Source organism: Vipera berus (genome assembly GCF_964194415.1).
Source record: "Vipera berus genome assembly, chromosome: 3".
NCBI lineage: Eukaryota > Metazoa > Chordata > Lepidosauria > Squamata > Viperidae > Vipera > Vipera berus.
This window is the reverse complement of record NC_138204.1, coordinates 147,692,109-147,711,917: the sequence shown is the minus strand read 5'-3', so window position 1 is coordinate 147,711,917 and position 19,809 is coordinate 147,692,109. Positions and strand designations below refer to the sequence as shown.

The 19,809-nt window shown below is 37.2% G+C and overlaps 2 protein-coding genes across 2 annotated transcripts in view; one reads left to right on the top strand and one right to left on the bottom strand.

The window, feature by feature from the left end:
* Positions 1-12,161, top strand: part of MAK (male germ cell associated kinase) — a 36,125-nt gene extending 23,964 nt beyond the window's left edge. The window contains exons 13-14 of the mRNA XM_081322415.1: positions 8,222-8,353; positions 11,583-12,161. Of these exons, the coding sequence (XP_081178541.1) occupies positions 8,222-8,353; positions 11,583-11,737 (287 nt within the window). The 3' untranslated portion in view covers positions 11,738-12,161. The remainder of the gene's footprint in view (positions 1-8,221; positions 8,354-11,582) is intronic.
* A 168-nt stretch (positions 12,162-12,329) lies between these two features.
* On the bottom strand, positions 12,330-19,583 carry LOC308665444 (transmembrane protein 14C-like). Its single transcript, XM_081323477.1, has 5 exons — positions 19,432-19,583; positions 18,240-18,316; positions 17,409-17,510; positions 15,980-16,067; positions 12,330-15,608 (listed from the first exon to the last, which is right to left on the bottom strand). Exons 1-5 carry the CDS (start codon positions 19,533-19,535, stop codon positions 15,557-15,559), a joined length of 423 nt encoding a protein of 140 aa, XP_081179603.1. The 5' UTR covers positions 19,536-19,583; the 3' UTR covers positions 12,330-15,556.
* Between the last annotated feature and the right edge of the window lie 226 nt (positions 19,584-19,809).

Below are 19,809 nucleotides of genomic sequence, written 5' to 3'. Positions count from 1 at the left end.
TAGATGGCATAAATAGATTAATTGAATTTAAGTCACAGTTGTGACATTGTTATCCCCCCACGTTACCGATTTCATTTTATTGCATGCAAGAGGAGTATATATTAAATGTAATGTTGAACATCGTCTGGAAGGGCTTTTCTTTTGTAGCCAATGAAAACTACCGATATACCGTGTTCATGTAACAAATTCATTTCCATCATTCTTTCAGTGGTTTGAAACCAGGTCGGAGAAAAAAGTAGACATTTCCAAATTAAAACACACCACACATATACAGGCAGTCCTTGTGACTAAATGCAATTGGTTCTGGTGAAATGCTCACTAAGTGACATAGCCTTTAAGCAAGACAGAAAGAGGGAGATGCTGTGAAGTTCACTGGTTGCTGCTGTTGCATTCAGATAAAGTCCTGCGGTATCGTTTCTTGTGCTTGGCCCATGTTTGTTCCCCCTGGTAAGGCAGAGAGATGGCTTAAAGAAGCCATCCTTTTCCTGAACTGTTCTTCTCCCCGGCAGAGTACTTACCTAAAAGATGCTAAGGGCAAGTTAAGAAGCTCGGCTTTGTGGCCTTAATTAGTTGATTAGACCCCTCTAGTTGCTGCTTAAAATTGACCAGAGACTATCAATATCTCATTAAAACAAATCTCCTACATATCATTGTCACACCCATAGAACAACAACATGTGTAAAGAGCTCAGACAACATTCCCACCCAGGTTTCCTTCCATTTCTCGCTGTCTTCTTGATACGCCATCTCATCTCCTAGTTTGCCTGTTTTTTTTTTGGTTTTTTTTTGTTTTCTTTCTCTTCATTCCCGAAATGCTGGGAATGCTTCAAAATGAGGTATTGGATAATACCACCTAATATTTATAATTTTTTATGAATGCTCATAGAGGCTAAGGTGATGCCCATCCATATCTGGATGACTTAAAATGAAAGGCTAAGGCTGGAAGAATTCTGCATTCAAAAATTGTACAGTAGTAGCCAAAATTGTAGAAACCTTTTGGGGAAAGTGTACGGTAGAAATGCAACCTTTGGTTAAGTTTCCACCAATTTTTCTTCTAATTTCTTTATAACACTTGCCTTGTTCACTTAATAATACTATTTTACATCGCTTTCTGGGCAACCAGTCAATTCTTTGCATCATTACTTTAATTTTATTACGTTTTACAAGCTCACCAAATGAAAAAAAAAACAAATCAACTTGATAGCGATCACAATAACACTGACTAATGTCCTCCTCTCAGCTTCAATACATGACATCAATAACTGAATCCTACTGTGATCTGATTGGCTCATTGCCAAAACAAGATGACACCTGATTGGCTCTCTAAACACTCATGCTCATTGGCTACAATCAGATGAAGGAAAGCTTCCTGATATCAACCTAAGCAAGTTGTGCTTCCTTTTCCTGGTTATTTGGCTATAACTTTTCATAGAATACAGTACAGATAATTGAACAAATTTTGTTGCATTACATTCTTGATTAAATTATCTTTCCATTGGTATATAATTTTATGGTACTACTCTGAAAAAAAGTGGTGCTATTAGCCATCAAACCTCAAAAATACACTTTTCCCAAAAGGTTTCTACAATTTTGGCCACTAATGTACAGTACAAAAATTGAATTCTTTGCATAAAATTAAAATTTGGTTATTTCAAGAATTTGGGAGTCAGAAATTGTCACCTTTGGGGTAGCAGCAAATAATGTGAACAGAGCACCTGCCTGTTAATCATTTAAACAAGTCGTTTCTAGGATCACACAATTATAGCAGAAGCTTCTTGGATTACACAGGCATGGATGGGTTCTGTGTTCACATTCTTCCAAAATCTGAAGCACCTATTTCAAAATTCTAAAATAGTCTTTTTGTGAATCATTGAAAGTAATACCTGCTCATAATATATTTCCATTTCTACTAATCTAAAATGCATTTATCTTATTTGGAATTATAATAAAACATGGGTCTAGCGTTGCTGTTTTTAAAATTGATCTTGTCTGTAAGTAGGAAACTAATTTGCAGAGGTTGCTTACACTTTATTTTCAGATTTGTTCCTTTTTTATTATTTCTTATTCTTATTGTTTCTTCCATTCATTTCATCTAGTTTTTCTGTTTTTCTAAAGCGTTTATTTTCATCCTTTTCTTTCATCTGTTTTATTGCCTTCTCTGAAGAAGAAAACTTAATTAAACCAATTGAAAAACTCTCATGCAAAGAAAGTGTGAATGAAAAATTAGAGGATCCCAAAGGTAACAAATGGCAATTACATATAACATGATTTATTCCCTTTTAGATTTGTTGTTTTTAACTAAACATAATTACAATTAACTTTTCAGTAGGCTATAAAATCTATAATATTTTAGCAGTTTTATGTGTATGGAAAATCTTCCTTGTGAAAAAGGTGTTCTTTTACATAAGCATTATGATACATTGGTTTGTGCTTAAATTGTAAGCCGCCCTGAGTCTTCGGAGAAGGGTGGGATATAAATGGGATTAAAATAAAAAAAAATTTAAATTGTACTGTTTTGCATCAATTACAATATATCAGGTAGAGTTGTTATTGTGATTTGATGAAAACTCAAGTGTCCATTTCCTGCATATCTGCAACATGTTTTAATTATGGAGAATTTTAGTTCTTCCATCTGGGCTGCTACATTCTGGTAACATTTGCGACTTTGAAAGATGAATTGCGTTGAACTTGTGAATGGTACAGTAGATCATATCGCTATGAGTAATGTACAGGACATTTGGATTTAATTGTAAAGAAAGACTTCTTAAATATGTAAGCTTTTAATGAAGACATTTGTTTCTGGCTGGTTTGCTTTCATGTGCTATGCAGAGAAGAAGATACAGGTAGACCTCAACTTACAGCAGTTCATTTAATGACCGTTCAAAGTTACAGCGGCACTGAAAAATGTGACCTAATGACTGTTTTTCACAGTTAAACGACCTTGGCACCATCCCCATGATCATGTAATTAAAATTCAGATACTTGTCTACTGGTTCATATTTATGACCATTGCTGCGTGCCAGGGTCATGTGATCACTTTTTACTACCTTCTGACAAGCAAAGTCAGTGGGGAACTTATCAACTGCAGTGATTCACTTGACAGCTGTGGCAAGAATGGTCGTAAAATGGGGCAAAACTCACTTAACAAATATCTCACTTAACCACAGATATTTTGGGCTCAGTTGGGGTCGTAAGTCAAGGCCTATCTGTATTTGAAATATTTTTTGACCAAAGGGGATGTAGTCGATAGACTTAATTGGTTGGCAAGTCATAAGAAGCCTTCTGGTTACTTGTTTTGTTCCAGTTTTCAGAATGTAAGGCAAAGGGATTTGCATTTTCCAGTAGATTTGCATACCTCTCACATTTATTTTACTCTTCTTAAGCCTAACTCGCATCATTGACATTTTGTTGAAATTTTGCCACCAAATTTAAATGAGGTAATCTTGGGGATTCTTCCAATGTCACAAATGGTAACGTGCTACAAAACAGCTTTGTGCTACCCAACAACTATGGATATATGATTTCACATCATTTGATATAGTAATCATTTATTTCTTTACAATGCCTGATACTTTCTAGATTATGGTTCGAATGTATCCATATTCTTATGATCTTCCTTCTCTAAATGTACAAAATAGAAAACACACAAGGATGGAAGAGATTTGTATGTTTATGCAAATTTCCCCATACCACTTACTAAATGCAAAATAATATACTCACCATTCTGTTTGCCAAAACAATTGCTGTCGAATGTTACATACATAACGCGTGTGTATTTTTTTATGTATTGTGTCCGTAAGAGTACTTGACATGCTGTTATTTGTAAAGAAACCTGTGCCAGCAATACTGTGTGTGGTCGCTGATTATTTACTGTTCCATTTCATCCTTTTAGGTCTTAATTTGATTTTCTTGAGAAAGGCAGCATTTTTAACTTTTATTGACATCCTTGCAAAGAATAAGCAGTTCTTCTGCCTGGACATCATATCAGTATTTAAAAAAAGGGTTTCCTTGGATGACACTGTGTAGTCATTAAATAATTAAATGTGAATTGGAGTATAAGTCATACATAGATTCTAATTTCTTTAGCTCCCCTCCCCTCCCCCAATCTACCTGGATTGACACATTGTTACTTTACTGTGCTTGTTTGGAATTCAGAAGCAGAAGCAACCTTTGTTTCTCAATGGAATAGTCTTCTATAGTAGTGGCCAAAATTGTGGAAACCTTTTGGGAAAAGTGTACACTAGAAATGCCTCCTTTGGCTAAGTTTCCACCAATTTTTCTTCTAATTTCTTTATAACTGTAGCCTTGTTCACTTAATAATATTATTTTACATCGCTTTCTGGGCAACCAGTCAACTCTTTGCACCATTACTTTAATTTTATTACGTTTTACAAGCTCACCAAATATTGAGCCTTGGTGGAGCAGTGGGCTAATGCCTCCTTAAGTAACACCAGCTGCCTGCAATTAGTGCAGGTTCGCATCCCACCAGGCTCAAGGTTGACTCAGCCTTCCATCCTTCCGAGGTAGGTAAAATGAGGACCCAGATTTTTGGGGGCAATAAGCTGACTTTGTAATAATGCCGCTTGGGGTGTGTGTGAAAGCCCTAATAAGCAGGCATATACATAGAATGAAGGCTACTGCTAAGCTTGTAAGCTGCCCTGAGTCTTCGGAGAAGGGCGGGATATAAATGGAATTTTTAAAAAATGAAAGGAAAAAAAACCAACCAACTTGATAGCGATCACATAACACACTGACAGATGTCCTCCTCTCAGCTTCAATACATGACATCAATAACTGAATCCTACTGTGATCTGATTGGCTCATTGCCAAAACAAGATGACACCTGATTGGCTCTCTAAACACTCATGCTCATTGGCTACAATCAGATGAAGGAAAGCTACCTGATATCAACCTAAGCAAGTTGTGTTTCTTTTTTCTGGTTATTTGGCTATAACTTTTCATAGAATACAGTACAGATAATTGAAGAAACTTTGTTGCATTACGTTCTTGATTAAATTATCTTTCCATTGATATATAATTTTATGCTACTACTCAAAAAAAAGTGGTGCTATTAGCCATCAAACCTCAAAAATACACTTTCCCCAAAAGGCTTCCACAATTTTGGCCACTACTGTATATTTCTTGTAGAGATTTGGTTGTTTTCCTTGGGTCTCCACGATTTGCCTTTTACAGTAAGAATTCGGGAGAGGTCATTAGGATCTGAGATGAATATTGGGTGGGGTTCAATTAATTTGATATTGCTCTTTTAAAATATTCTTAAAAAGAGCTAGCTTAAGGCTTGGTTCCAGTAAATTGTTTGTTTGCTTGCCTGCCTCCCTTTTTCACCGAGATCTGAGGGAGATACTATCCAACTATTTATTCCTATTTTCCCCAAGAATGTACTGTGTTTGGTACGGGAGAAAAGGTATTCTGTCCTGGTGATAATGATATAGACAACAATAATTCAGGAAGGTTTGGTTTTGAAATTAGAATCTAGGGATTGGAAGAAAGAGTTCAGGGCCCAGGCTGTAAAATATTGTCACCTTGTGGCATACTTTCTCTGTAGGTTCATCTATCCCGGGAAGCATCTCCACTCCCTCCTTGAACGGCCCTGGCACTGTTGTATAGCTGTAAAAACCTAGCTCTTGCAGCAGGCAAGATAATAATAATAATAATTTATTCCCTGATAATTTATTCTAATGAATATAGAATACATAATATGTTGCTGTTATGTTTTCTTAATCCTAGTAAGTAAGGTTGCCTACTTACTGCCTAGAATTACTTCATGATTGAAGCAGCATATAAATAAACGCATAACCAGTTAGAGATATGTAATGAATGGGTGCTTTATTAAATGCATACCTTTACAGATATGCTATTCTATAATTACCTGGTTACACTTTACACTTGTGGACAATTTGAATGAAACATTAAGGTTACTGTCTTTAAGGTTTCTGAAGCTGACTCCTGTGAAATATATTTCTGCTGTTTCCATTCCATTTTTGTAAACCATAATAAGCAAAGTTCCACAATCTGTTGTTTTAAACTGTCTCAGATTCATTTAATATATTGGTGAATGATTTCACCCTGCTGCATCAAATCAAAAATCTATTTTGTTCAGCATATTTCTGTCAGCAGTTATACTTGATAGTGAAACTGTCACATATCAGTTGTGTGAAGGAAATGTTTCGTTTCGTTTGTCCTGGATTTACTGCTATCAATTACATTGGGATGCCCCAGGTTCTAGTATACAATAGGAAATCTTTGATCTGTCCATTTTTGTTCAGTATTAATTTGTAAATGCTATCACATCAAATTCTTTTGGCTTTCGAGTATCCTTCTGTGGCAAGCTCACAAATCTCCCTATCATTTTACCTACTGTTTTATGCTTACCTATTCAGCTATGTGGCAATTTTTTTGCAGTGGGATAACCAAAGAAGCATCCAGTTTTTCAAATGCCTATATCATATATTGTTCTTGTATAAAATAATCACAGTACTGGCTGTAAGAACATTCAGTTCTTTTTAGATGATCCGTGACATTTTTTTTGACTGAGCAGTCTCAACCTTATTATCTTTCTTCTATTTGTTCAACTTCTGCTTAAATCCCATCAGTATATAAATGACATATTTGTTTTAATCTACATCTCTTAACATTCATTTTGAACTGTTTGATCTTTAGTTTCCTTACGCAGAAAAATTTGCCACTTCTCTACTGAAACAAACAAACAAAAAACAAAAGAACTGCTTTGTTGATTTGTGTATTATATATACAGCAATAAAGTAATTTTTTTTTACTTTTATCTATTTCACCATTGTTCTGTATAATTTATGAAAAAGTAGCTGTCTTGTACCCTTGAGGAATGCCTCTAAAACAGAGGTCCCCGACGTTTTGGGCATCAGGGATCGGTTCTGTGGAAAAAAGTTTTTCTGCGGACCAAAGAGTGCATGGTTTTGTGTGCTGCCTGCATCCCACGGATGGGGCTTCGTTTGTTTGTGCCAAACGGTTGCTGGCATGCTGCAGCCCAGTACCGGTCCACCGACCAGGGGTTGGGGACCCCTGCTCTAAAATACAAAAACTGCTTATTTTCACTTTATATTTTTTCTGTTGTCACTGCTAACCCAAATTCTATCATCTTATTCTATTACTGTTGTTTATGGAATGCATTCTGAGAATACACGTAGTGCTCGACTTACGACCACATTTGGGATCAGAAATTCCACACCTAAGTGAGGTGGTCATTAAATGAGTCGTGCCCAATTTGACGATCATTTTTTTGATTACGTTAAAAAAAAATCACCATGGTTTTTAAGTGGATCACACAGTCATTAAGCAAATGTTGCTTTCCCCATTGACTTTACTTGTTGGAAGCCAGCTGGGAAGGTTGCAAATTGTGACTGCATGACTGCAAGGCACTATAATTGGTTGTAAATACAAGCTGGTTGCTAAGCATCTGAATTGTGATCATGTGACCATAGGGGTGGTGCAGAGGTCATAAGTGTGAAGACCATCATAAATGTGAGGACTGGACTTTTTCCCAGCTTTGTCATAATTTGAATGGTCACTAAACAAATGATGCAAGTTGAGAACTACCTGTATATTATTAAATCAGTTTGAGTGGATTAGCACACACACAAAAAATCTTCTTTGCAGGAATCTGGCAAAAGCCTATCTTAATAGGCTAACAATGTATGGTAAGATGTAGTAATGAGAGCCAACACAATGGAGGGAGAATTTTTTTTAAAACTATGCTATAATTGGTTCTACCCTATCAATGTTCCACCTTTGGTAGGAGGAAAATTTAACTCAGGGGGAGGAATTTTGAACCTTACGTTTTATGACAAGGGCTCTTCCTTGTTTCATTGATTAATTGATATTCCGCCCTTTTTGTACAATAGCACAAGTTTTTGATGGCCAGTTTGGTTTAGCGGTTAAAGCACCAGTCTAGAAAGCAGGAGACTATCTCCATGCAAAAAATGACAATCTGCACATACTTTCTTGTTGGGAAGCTTTCTTGAGAAAATTATATACTACACAATTAATAAAATTGTGTACATATTACACAATAAAATTATATACGAGTAATGAGTACAATTAGGGATTTCTCTTTATGACTATCATAATATTGATTGACTGTTCGATTGACTCATTATTCAAGATATTTGTTAAGGATGTTTTTTTCTGTCTAGCCCTCTCCTGAATTTTAATTTTGTTTTATCTAGCTGTAGGAAATGCTGGCTTTATTGGTGCTGCTTTCAATGCTCCTGGAGGATATATCCCTTCATTTCACAAAAAAGAGGTTGGTTCAGCAGGTCAAAGGATACAATTAGCACCTCTTGGTCCATCAGTTACAGGTACAAAATGATCTTACTTACATTGTGCTGAAATAAAGTTACATAGTAATTTAATTTCTTCATCTGTTGTGCTTTTTAAAAATGATTTGGGTTGGTACTTAGATAGGTAGATTTGCTGAGTTGTACTCAGGATATAATGTATTAAATTAAATTTATGTTAAGCAAGATTTAATTGGAGGCTACTATCCTATCATTAATCATCATCATCATCATCCAAAAGTTAATTAACCTTCCCTTTCCAGAACAAAATTTGTTTCTTTCCAAATCCATAGAAAAAACTTCATTTTGACCTGTCTTTAGCATTCATTTAAAATACATCTGTGAACAAACGTCCGCTGGCTGGGAACTATTTTGTTAAGTTTGGAGGTCAGTTTTATTTTCCTTTTTAATATGGCCCCTTAGGAAATAAAAATGCGCACATTTAGCAATACACACATACAGTAGTGTGTCACATGCATGCATTTATTCAGGAAGGAATGCTATGGTAGACATAGCAGTGCAGTCAGAGTCCACAAACAAGACTGGCATTCTCACTATAGTCTTGCCTATTTGTTGTAGTGCCTCCGCCATTTCATTCCTAGACTATTTTATGTTCTTCTGTTCAAGATGGTATAAATTTAGTTGGATTTTTTTATCTTGAAAAACATTTACATGTCAAAGGGCAAAAGATTTGTGGCAAAACCTAAGCTGAAGTCCCATGATAGATAGACAGACAGACAGACAGACAGACAGACAGACCTTTATTGTCATTTTTTACTGTGGGCACAATGGCACACATTCAAAATGAAATTTAGTTGCTTGCTCTCAAAGTGTACACATACATAACACACATTTAAACATACTACATACAACATATGTATAGACCTACACCCTTATATATAAGTAACATATAAATATTAATCACTGTCCATCTTGAATACATAATGGAAGGAAGAAGTGACAATTTTGTTGGAAAATGTGTCTTTTACTGACTCGCTGTTGCAGGTGGTTCGTTATCTCCACCTGGATATAAGGGCTGTGGAAGTGGATTTTTAGCAAGAGATCATGGACCCAGGGTGTAGGCAGAGCAGTCTTGAGGTAGGGAACCTCGGAACAGCAATATGAAGTGACAAGACCTGACTATTTTACTCTGCTTGGTCTTTTTTTTTTTAAGAGTCAATGGGAAAAACACATTAAGATTACTATGCATATTGAGGGAAATTTAATAGAACTGAAAGTCCCCATTCCAAGTGAATTAGTTATGTGCAAAGAAGGCCCGTACTGTTCAATTCATAAACACATTAGTGGCTCAGCACTTCAATAGTCTCCATAGTGTACTAACGATCATCATTTTGAAATACAAAATGAATTTGAATTCTTAAGTCTGATCTTTAGAAATGCAGTTAACAGTGGGATGTCTTGCCTTGTAGATGGGATGGTTAACTTTTTTGAAGGAAAGAAAAAAAATAGTTACTTTATAAGTTACCCAGTGAACAGGGACAGCTTGCCCATCATTGCATGTCTCTGGTATAGAAGAGCTTCATTCACCACATTTGTGCTCACCCCCAGTTCAATTGGTGGAGCAGTGGGCTAATGCCTCCTTAAGTAACACCAGCTGCCTGCAATTAGTGCAGGTTCGCATCCCACCAGGCTCAAGGTTGACTCAGCCTTCCATCCTTCCGAGGTAGGTAAAATGAGGACCCAGATTGTTGGGGGCAATAAGCTGACTTTGTAATAATGCCGCTTGGGGTGTGTGTGTGAAAGCCCTAATAAGCAGGCATATACATAGAATGAAGGCTACTGCTAAGTTTGTAAGCCGCCCTGAGTCTTCGGAGAAGGGCGGGATATAAATGGAATTAAAATAAATAAAATAAATAAATTGTCTCAAAACCTTTTTTAGAAAGGTCATCTTTTTCACTGGAAAATAGGTCTTCCCTTGTGCCACCTTCTAGTTCATTGTGTCATTTCTTTAGCTTTTCAGAGCTAGCTTATTTTTGTTTTCAACTTTTCTTATTTACTTGTCAAAGCTTTCTGCCATTTGTGAGACAACAGTGCAGTTATGAAGCTAAAGTAGAAATTGATAACTCTCATTAAAATGTTGATCAACAGTGGGAAGCAGTGTCTGCAAAACACTGTCTTGATAAATAGCCATTGTATGATCAGCATGTGTGTGTAATGTAGGAAACATGACATAGCTCCTTACAGAGACAATGCCCTAGTCATGTCTTGGAATCATCTAAAACAGTAGTTCCCAATCTTTATGCCTTTGCAGACTGGTGGGGAGGAAAAGGGTTTGGGTTGACTTATACCTTAGTTGCTTGACTTATACCTTTATTTCTTTTGATTGCAGAGAATGAAGACATAGTCACTGAGCCAACTATTACTAGTATTTACAAAAGTGGTGCACCCCTAAGGTTCAGTTCTGTTCTAGATTTTGCAGGAATAGGTTTATCCTTGTAGGTGATTCCTGTGAATGCATATGTGAAGGTGTTAAACTGTTTTCCTTTGATCAGTGAACAAGTGCTTGTGCAGCACCATTTGTGTGAACAGCAGGCACACACACACAGGCAACTCACATGCACTCACCCAGTTCTGAATGGACTGCAGCCTGGAGGTCGGGGACCCGATCTAAAAAGAACAGATGTAACTACCAGTAAGAATGGGCCGTGTTCACTCTGACCATATCTGACCGTAGTTTGAAAATCATTTCTAAGATTATTTTGGTGGGAGTTGTAAATCAGAACACAGTTCAAACTCTTTTTCAAACATATAGTAGTTCTCTGGACTCTGTCATTTGGATGATTAATAGATGACAGTTTTACCACTTTTTCCATCACACATCTATATTCGAAAGCATATCTTTAGTTCCTGATCATGCTGCCCTTTCTGAAGTTTTTGCCAGTGCTTAGTGTGTAGGATCACAGATGCTTTGGGCACTTTTTTTGTCCCTTGTCAGTCTGTTTCTGTTTGGCTGACTTTCTGAGCTCCATAATCTTCTATAGCTATAATAATGAAAGCTTACTATGACTGCAGAGACAATATTCTTCAACAATAAATGTATTTCTTTCCCTTATTATGATGATGATGATCTAACCTTTTTGGAATATAGTTTTATCCATTGCATAAAAAAACTTACTTGGAAGAATATGCTATCAATTTTAGCAGGATTCTGTTTTAATAGTGAAAGAAGTATTAGCGGGATCTACAATTAGTGGATTTGCTTATATTGGTTTTGCAATTTTGTTTTCAGAATATGCTTGGAAAACCAAAGCTTCTCGTGCCCAGTTGCCAGGGCCTACTTACAGCCCCGCCACAAAAGGCATGAACATTTTAACTCACCCACCAGCAGCACAACCTGTGCATGGAAGAACTGACTGGATAGCCAAGTATGGAGCGCATCGGTAGAAGTACTTTCCTGCATCACGTATGCATACTATGACTATTTATATCCTTTATATCTTTGCCTCTGGGACACTTTAAGTCATATTTCAACTAATAGAATAACAATTCTGGAAACACACGAGAGCCTGTAGTTTATTATCTCTAAGGGGAAAATATAGAAAATAAATACATTTATTTAGAAAATATTCTTCAAATTAGTGCCTCTAAGGCAGGTTTTGTTTTGCTTACATTATGAAGTATTCTCTATAAAGTTACCTTGCCAAAGCTAAAAATTTGTATATTCTTACTTAAATGAACAGCAAATGGTTTGCAATCCCTTCGATCATTTCTTCTGAAAAAATGTCAAAAATATGAAGGCATGTAAAGATATTAGCCATTGGACAATCATGGCTAATTTGAATAGGCAGTAAATTATAAAGAGTGACTTTCAACATATGATACTTCTATAACTCCGAGTTAAGCAATAAAAGCAAAAAATTAGTAATAATTTCCCACTGTATTGCCCAACTATAATCAGAGAAACTAAAGCTGAACTAATTTGTCTTTGGTTTGGGTTGACTTATACCTTAGTTGCTTGACTTATACCTTTATTTCTTTTGATTGCAGAGAATGAAGACATAGTCACTGAGCCAACTATTACTAGTATTTACAAAAGTGGTGCACCCCTAAGGTTCAGTTCTGTTCTAGATTTTGCAGGAATAGGTTTATCCTTGTAGGTGATTCCTGTGAATGTATATGTGAAGGTGTTAAACTGTTTTCCTTTGATCAGTGAACAACTTGTCTCTGGTTATGACTACGGGACTTATAGGTGGGAAAGAAAGATATCATATGCTATGCATTGGCTTACAGGCTATCATGTATTGCATAGACATAGTTATATACATACCGGTATATTAACTGTTAGGATTGATTCTGAAATGAGAGAAACTTTTCTTTGCAGAAGTGTTTGGAAAACAGAAAGTTAATGTATCTGTGGAGTCATTTACTTGAGGTTATAGTTTTCTAGGGCATTATATGCAGATTTGGCCTTACAATTGGGAAATATGAGTGAATGATATTTAGGAAGGATCGTTTCCTGGGAAGGCTAGATAGCATTATTTAATCAGAAAATAAGCATTTAAATAATTATTACTTGTGGCTCACTAAGAAGGCATTCTGGTAGTATTTCTGAAATAATTTCCAGGAAGTCTGAGTAACTTTGCTTTTCCCCTTAATTTTTTTAGTTGAATTTGATCACAGAATTAGTCAACTTAACTGTAGTGCCTTCACTTGATAACTAGAGCTGAATAACTCCAGAATTCTCTCTTAATTCCTAAAGGAATTGCTTAAAATCTGGTAATATCTGCCAGAATTTATTCTTCAAACCTAATTCTGTAGTATAGCATTGATAGCATTATCTGGCCTAAAGAAATATTTTGAATACAAGTACACAATGGCCCAATTTTTTGGTGGTATTTCAAGTTCATATTTTTAGTGATTTCTCTAATATACAAGAACTCTTGCTTTATCTAACAGAAGTCATTTTAAAACAATGCTTTTCAAACTGCTAAATACATTTGTTATATTGAAATTGACAATCTATACTTGTTAAAATAGCACTTATATAATTATTCAATTGTAAAATATTATTTGCATACAGAAACTTATTTTGTATGTGTTTTATTTTTAAAAATTGTACATTATTTTTGTTGTGGAGGACATGTTTGATCTGAATTAAGACTTAAAGTAGAATGCACATAAATATGATGTCTCAATTTCAGCAGGATTTACTGCCAAGTGTATTTACACAATGAATCCTCGAATTAATAATATAAAGGCCAATTAATTTTGAATAATTTTGAAAGTTACTGTTACGTGTACAATATTTTATCCCAACGCAGAATAGCAGGAATATTGAAACTGATTTATTTCAGTCTCTCAAAAATTACATAATTCACTGTTACAAATACTGTCTTAAAGGAATCTACCTAAAACTTTCATATAAAAAATCCACAACTGGGCTGGTTTTCAACTGGAAACAATTTGTTTTATTTAAAGTGAACTTCTCAGGAACACCATATATTATAGAAGTCTTCCATCAGAAAATACGATGTATTTATTTATACCTTAATATTTGTTTGTACAGCCTGATTTTCTATCCTGGTATTTTGAAGCTGATTGGTAGACTAAATAAATAAAAAAATACAACCAACAATTTATTCATATAAAATATGTTTATACAAATAGAAACTAAAGTAATTTCTAGCCAGCTTAAAAGGCTGACTGAAGAGGAAAAACTTGATTCCTTTCTTATAAGCAGAAAAAAAGTCAAATGTAAAATCTGCAGTAATGTTCCACAGCCTGGAACTGATGCAATAGCATCTCCTATGTGCCTGATAAATGGATTTTTGGAAGTCAGACATTTTGTGAGGTCTTCTCTGTTGATTTTTAAGGCCCAGAGAGAGGTAATCTCTCAGATTATCAAGCCTAAAACATATTAAGTTAAAAATGCCCTTAGAATGGCACCTGGAAAATAATTAATCAGTGCATTTTTTCAGTACACCCAAGAGTAATCCTGGTATCATGATTAGCAGGTTAACCTTCTGCCTTTTGCACTAACAGGTAGACATGTAAATTAGTCCTGATGCCTTTGCAATACTGAATTCTGGTTTAAAAATGCTTTTAAACACCTCACAGAAGGACGTTATCATGTCATCAGACATACAGCGATGAATCTTGTATTATTACCTCAGTGTTTACTGTTGAAACTAAGAAAGTTCCTTTTGTACAAGAATGGTTTTATTTCTGGGTACATGAGAAAAGTAGAAGTCTACATTTTCAAACTCAAACCATTATTTTCTAAATATTGGGGAAAGGAGATTTCTTTAGAAGTGACCTGTTGATAATGGTTTATATTTCATATACATTATTAATATGAACAAATCAGATGACATTTGAGTGAACTGCTGGGTGTGGAAAGCCTAATCCTACATTAAACATATACAGCAGTTAGTAATTTCAAATGAGATGCCCATTTCTCATAGAGACTCATCTGGCCATATGAAGACTATCATGTGAAATGTTCTCAGGCTTTGTAGAAGCAGTAGCTTGGACTCTTGGTTTAATTATATCTAAAGTAAAACCACTAAACATAATTAAATTAGTCTTTTTATTTCAATGGGACTACTCTAAGCTTGTTTGTGTCTAGTTTCAATTGTATAAAATGTGAAGAATGATCAGATCTGTGGATACAGATACCACTGTTGTACATGCATCAGTATGTTCTCAATTCAGTAACATATTTGAAGACAGCTACTCATTGAAAAATGTTGATAAAAATACCAAGTGTGTTTTCATGTACACATAAAATTAGCCTAATTAGCCTTGAACCCTAAAAGATTGCAACTTAAAATTATGGAATTCACATTTGTTTAAAATTAGAAAATAAGACTCACAATTCAAAAGGTTTTTAGACATTTAATAATTTTTAGTGGATTTTAAAGGGAACTTTTAAACTTTTTGTTTTGAGCTGGAACACCTTACATGCAGATATACACAGAGATGAACTTCAACTTGGAAATATGATAACACCAAATTAAGTGTATTTCCTACAAGGTATTAGCAGCACTGTTTCTCACGTTCATCATCATAAAACGTTTGGGGTTGTGACAAGAAATGCATACATGTAATGACTGACTCTTTACAAAACTGAGCAGATTTTGAAGTTTAAAAACTTTGCAAATTGTACAATTTTAAAAAGGATTTTGTCTTCAGTTTTGTTCTGCATATGCATTGCGAGGGCAGTCTCTGTAGGCCTTTCTGCTTCTTATTGCACAATTATGGCTAAAGAGGTTTTTCCAACATCTGTAGTCCAAGTTTGCCTACCATTAATAGACTGTTTAAATAAAAACAGAAATCCACTATTAATATACCACTTAATAAATTAACATGTCAGTAAATTTTGCTACTAAATGCTTACATGTTAAATACGTTCTTGGCAATGTCTGTTTATCCATAGAAAACCCCCATTCTCTCATTTTCTGCTGTCTCCAAGATTGTTGGGGGCAATTAAGCTGACTTTGTAATAATGCCGCTTGGGGGGTGTGTGTGAAAGCCCTAATAAGCAGGCATATACATAGAATGAAGGCTACTGCTAAGCTTGTAAGCCGCCCTGAGTCTTCGGAGAAGGGCGGGATATAAATGGAATTAAAATAAATTAAAATAAAAAATAATAATTCCAGAACAATGGGAAAATAGGAATTGTACCTGGCACCAGCAATTAACCCCGCAGGTATAAATTTTCTAGAGTTATAGTATCTCATTCCCATCAGGACAGTCAGGGTTCCAGATGCAGCTAGAAAAAAAAAATATATAATGACCCAAATCAAGTGTTTTAATTATGGCATTTAATGGAGACTATGTGCAACCAAAGACAACCATGGTGTCAGGAAAGGGTTGATGCTATAAGAAACCACCTGTTATGTGGGTATGAATCACACTGAAATTTGCTACTTCCTGCCTTCATCGACTGTTTTCAGAATCACAAATCTGGAATTCTTACTTAATCTCTTAGTTCTGCAATTGCTTAGCCTTCATTGTGCTGCTCCGATAAAACTAATTTGGACTGCAAATTACACAAGTGGGAAAAAGCAGCGGGACTGCTCTCAGTAAGGCCGGTGCACGCGAGCGAGCAGCGCCCCAGGTCTTGAGAGCAGTCTTGCTGCTGCTACGTCTGCTTTCTTAATTTCAGATGGAGCCAAGAGTTTCAAGCCGTTGCTGCTGCTTGAGTGGGGAGGACGACAAGGAGAAAATCGATCAGGATTTGTGCCAGCCAGCCGGTTAGGCAATGAGTAGGTGGGGGGGGGGTGGCTGGCTGGGGAGGGGGATCATGGCCACTCAGGTGGCTGCAGGCGCACACGAGTGAGCAGCACACCTGGGCAACGGACGGCATTGGTTCCTGTGCCTGGTCGACTCCACGCTTTGTCCCATAGGCATGCAACCAAAGCAAACAATCCCCCTTCCCCCCCCGAGAATGGAAGCTTCTGGGGGCCATGCTGTCTTTTGCAGAGGATTTGTGTTTGAACTCGTGCAATATTACGGCACCTAGGAGCTTCCATTCTTGGCGTGAAAAGCATTTCCAAACCAACTCTCCTCTCTCTCAAAGGGAAACCGTGGCAGAGAGGAGACCGGTTTTGCATGGTGAGTATCCGGCGTGGCAGGAAGGGGGAGGGGGAAACAGTTGTGGGGAGTGGGGGGAATAGGGTGAATGTTGTTCATAAGGGTGCTGCAATATTCATGATTTTGGGACTTGCTCGTAAACACTAGGGGGCACTTGTCACGTAACTTCGAGCGTTAAGTGAACGCTCATAACTCAGGGATTACCTGTATGCATAAATGTAGAAATAGTGCCTGCCTTTATAATGCCATAGCTTAAAATGCACATAAATTACAAGGTGAACAAAAAAGATGACAAATCACAGGTGAAAACTTGAATACATAGTGAGATAGTTGAATACTTCATAATGCTATGTTTTTGCCATTAATTTAATCTTGGATTAAGTACACTCCAAGTACTCTGAATCTCAACAGGCTAAAAGGAAAAGGAATACATGTATTGAAAGTAATCTCAAAGTGTGGGTGCAAGATATAAACATGACTCTGTGTGTGGAATAGTGATGCAAGAAAAAATACTTACACAGAGAAAGCCAAATATTCTTTGGATCCGTTGACTGCTGATAAGCACCCAATCCTGCTAACCCACCACAGAGGAGACCAGCAGCTAAGGAAGGGACACTACCTAGTTTAAGCAGATAACAGAAAACTTGGTTAGAAGATGAAATGTGTCAACCCAATGAACTGCAGCTGTATTTCTCCCAGCTCTACCCTAGTGGGAGAGGTCATAAAAGGGCTTACTGCAGAGAGCTGCTTTCCATTTTGTCCACCACATAATTATAGCAAGCCTTGCAGTAAGCTCTGGCAGGAAGGAATTCCCTTATCAAAGCTACAAGTTAGCCATCCTTTTTGGGGGGAAAAAGAGAACTTTGGGGGAGGGACACAGGAGGAATAAGGGAAAATGCTACATAGGGTTTGCAAAACTACATTTACAAAACTTGTTGCAAGAAGAAATCTGCAACAAGTGTAATTCTCTATGATGGCAAGCTTTGAAAAGTAAATCTTGCGTTCAGGCCCAAGAATTTTGTCCTGGTTCCTAGCATCCTGGCAGTTTATATTAAAGGTTGGGAATTAAGGTATTTTAAATTGGAGTTATGGGCTGCATGTTCTTAGAAACAAAAAAAAAAAAAGATAACTTCCAGAACTTGATGGCTTTGTGTTGTGGTAAAATGGAGTATACACTGTTTCTACTTTTAAAATCCACCCCAAGCTTTTGGCAAAATGAAAAATCTAGTAATTGGTTTTGTTACCTTAAGCTGTAGTAAAGTAGGTCATTCCAAAATACATTTTTATTGAGCCAACAAACTGACATTAGAGGAAAGCTGGAGAAAACACAAGGGGATAGATACTATACCTGCTTTTACATAGCCAGCTATTCCACCGGAGGCAACCAACGCAGCATAACCATAGCCAATCCAATCTACACTCATGCTGTAACATAAATATAAATAAATACCAAAATCCAGATTCAGATTTTTTTAAAAAAAGTATTTAAATTTTCTTTTCTGGTGAACCGATTATAAAAATTTCATACCACCGACTTTTAAAAAAAAGACGGAACAATGTTTACCTATATGCTGAAAAAAGGGTGTTCGCTTTCCGTTAAATAAATAAATAAATAAATACCGAATCTCGGGACAAAGTCCCACAAAATTTAGCAAGCCAGGGGAAGACACGTAGTTCTTCAAAAGCAGCTGACCCAGGTCCAGATGTGTTGGACTCGAGAATTCTTTCTCCGTTGCTTTAGTGGTCTGGACAAGCCACATGCCAATCTGGTTTGCACATCTTGAGAACTACCTTGCAAATTAATAATGGCTTGGGTCGCGGAGCATCGGACACATAACATTTTAGCCGAATGGGTTGTACAAACCCATCTTTGATACTGGTTTATACTTCCTCGCGACGCTTGAACTCCCAATTTCAGACATAGAAAAAGGCACCATCAAGGCGCAAGAACGGGGTTTGCGTAACTCCACGGCTTCGCCTATTCGTCGCCACCTCCCATCAGGCTCAGCCAGGTAAAGGCAGAAGTCCACAGATACGGTAGGGGGCGTATTCCAAGTTGGAGAAAGAGACAACAACAACAAAAAAAAACACAACCCCCCCCAAACCAGGGGTAGGCAACCTCGGCTCTTTTATGACTCATGGACTTCAACTCCCAGAATTCCTGAGTCAGCCATGCTGACTCAGGAATTCTGGGAGTTGAAGTCCATGAGTCATAAAAGAGCCGAGGTTGCCTACCCCTGCCCCAAACCTATCACTTTTCTGTGCCTGCGTCGGACCAATTGTACAACTTGCCCCATGCAGGTTTAAAGTCTGCAAATCGGAAAAATCGCTACTACTCCGATTTTCCTCCTGAAATTCTCCTCCGCTTCTCCTAAAACCAAATCTGGGCTCGATGGGGCTACTCCAAACTCGTTAGCTCCCGAGTTCCAGTCTCCCTCCCGCTAAAAGGCAACTTGAAGGGGTGTGTGTATGTGTGTGTGTGTGATATATATATATATATAAGCAATTCAGAAGCGATGCGAGGGGCCGTCCGGACTAACCTTCCGCAAAGGTCGCGCGTGCAAGGAACGATACCGGGACGAAAGAATGCAACGTTCCGGTGCCCGCCCACAGGCTCCTCTCGCGGTAAGTCGCGTCGAGGCATGCTCAGAGCAGGGCGAGTAGCAACGCCCCCGCCCTTCCCCAACCACGAGTAAAAAGGCAAAGGGAGCGGAGCTCGGAGCTTTTGGTCTGGAATGCAACGAGATGTGATCTCTGCTACCGCCGGGAGTCTACCCGCCCCTCAGCCCAACCTTGTTTGTTTGGAAAAGGGACAGGTTACGTTACAACTACATCTGAATGCGAATCTGGCGAAAAGGCTTGCGCGATAATCGCGCAGGCGATATGTGTGTAATAGGAATTGAGCCACCCTAGGTGGC

Coding starts and splice junctions, on each gene's coding strand:
- LOC308665444 (XM_081323477.1), bottom strand. CDS start 19,535: ATGCCTCGACGCGACTTACCGCGAGAGGAGCCTGTGGGCGGGCACCGG. Junction 18,317..19,431: donor ACGCGCGACCTTTGCGGAAG/GTTAGTCCGGAC, acceptor TTTATGTTACAG/CATGAGTGTAGATTGGATTG. Junction 17,511..18,239: donor AGCTGGCTATGTAAAAGCAG/GTATAGTATCTA, acceptor TGCTTAAACTAG/GTAGTGTCCCTTCCTTAGCT.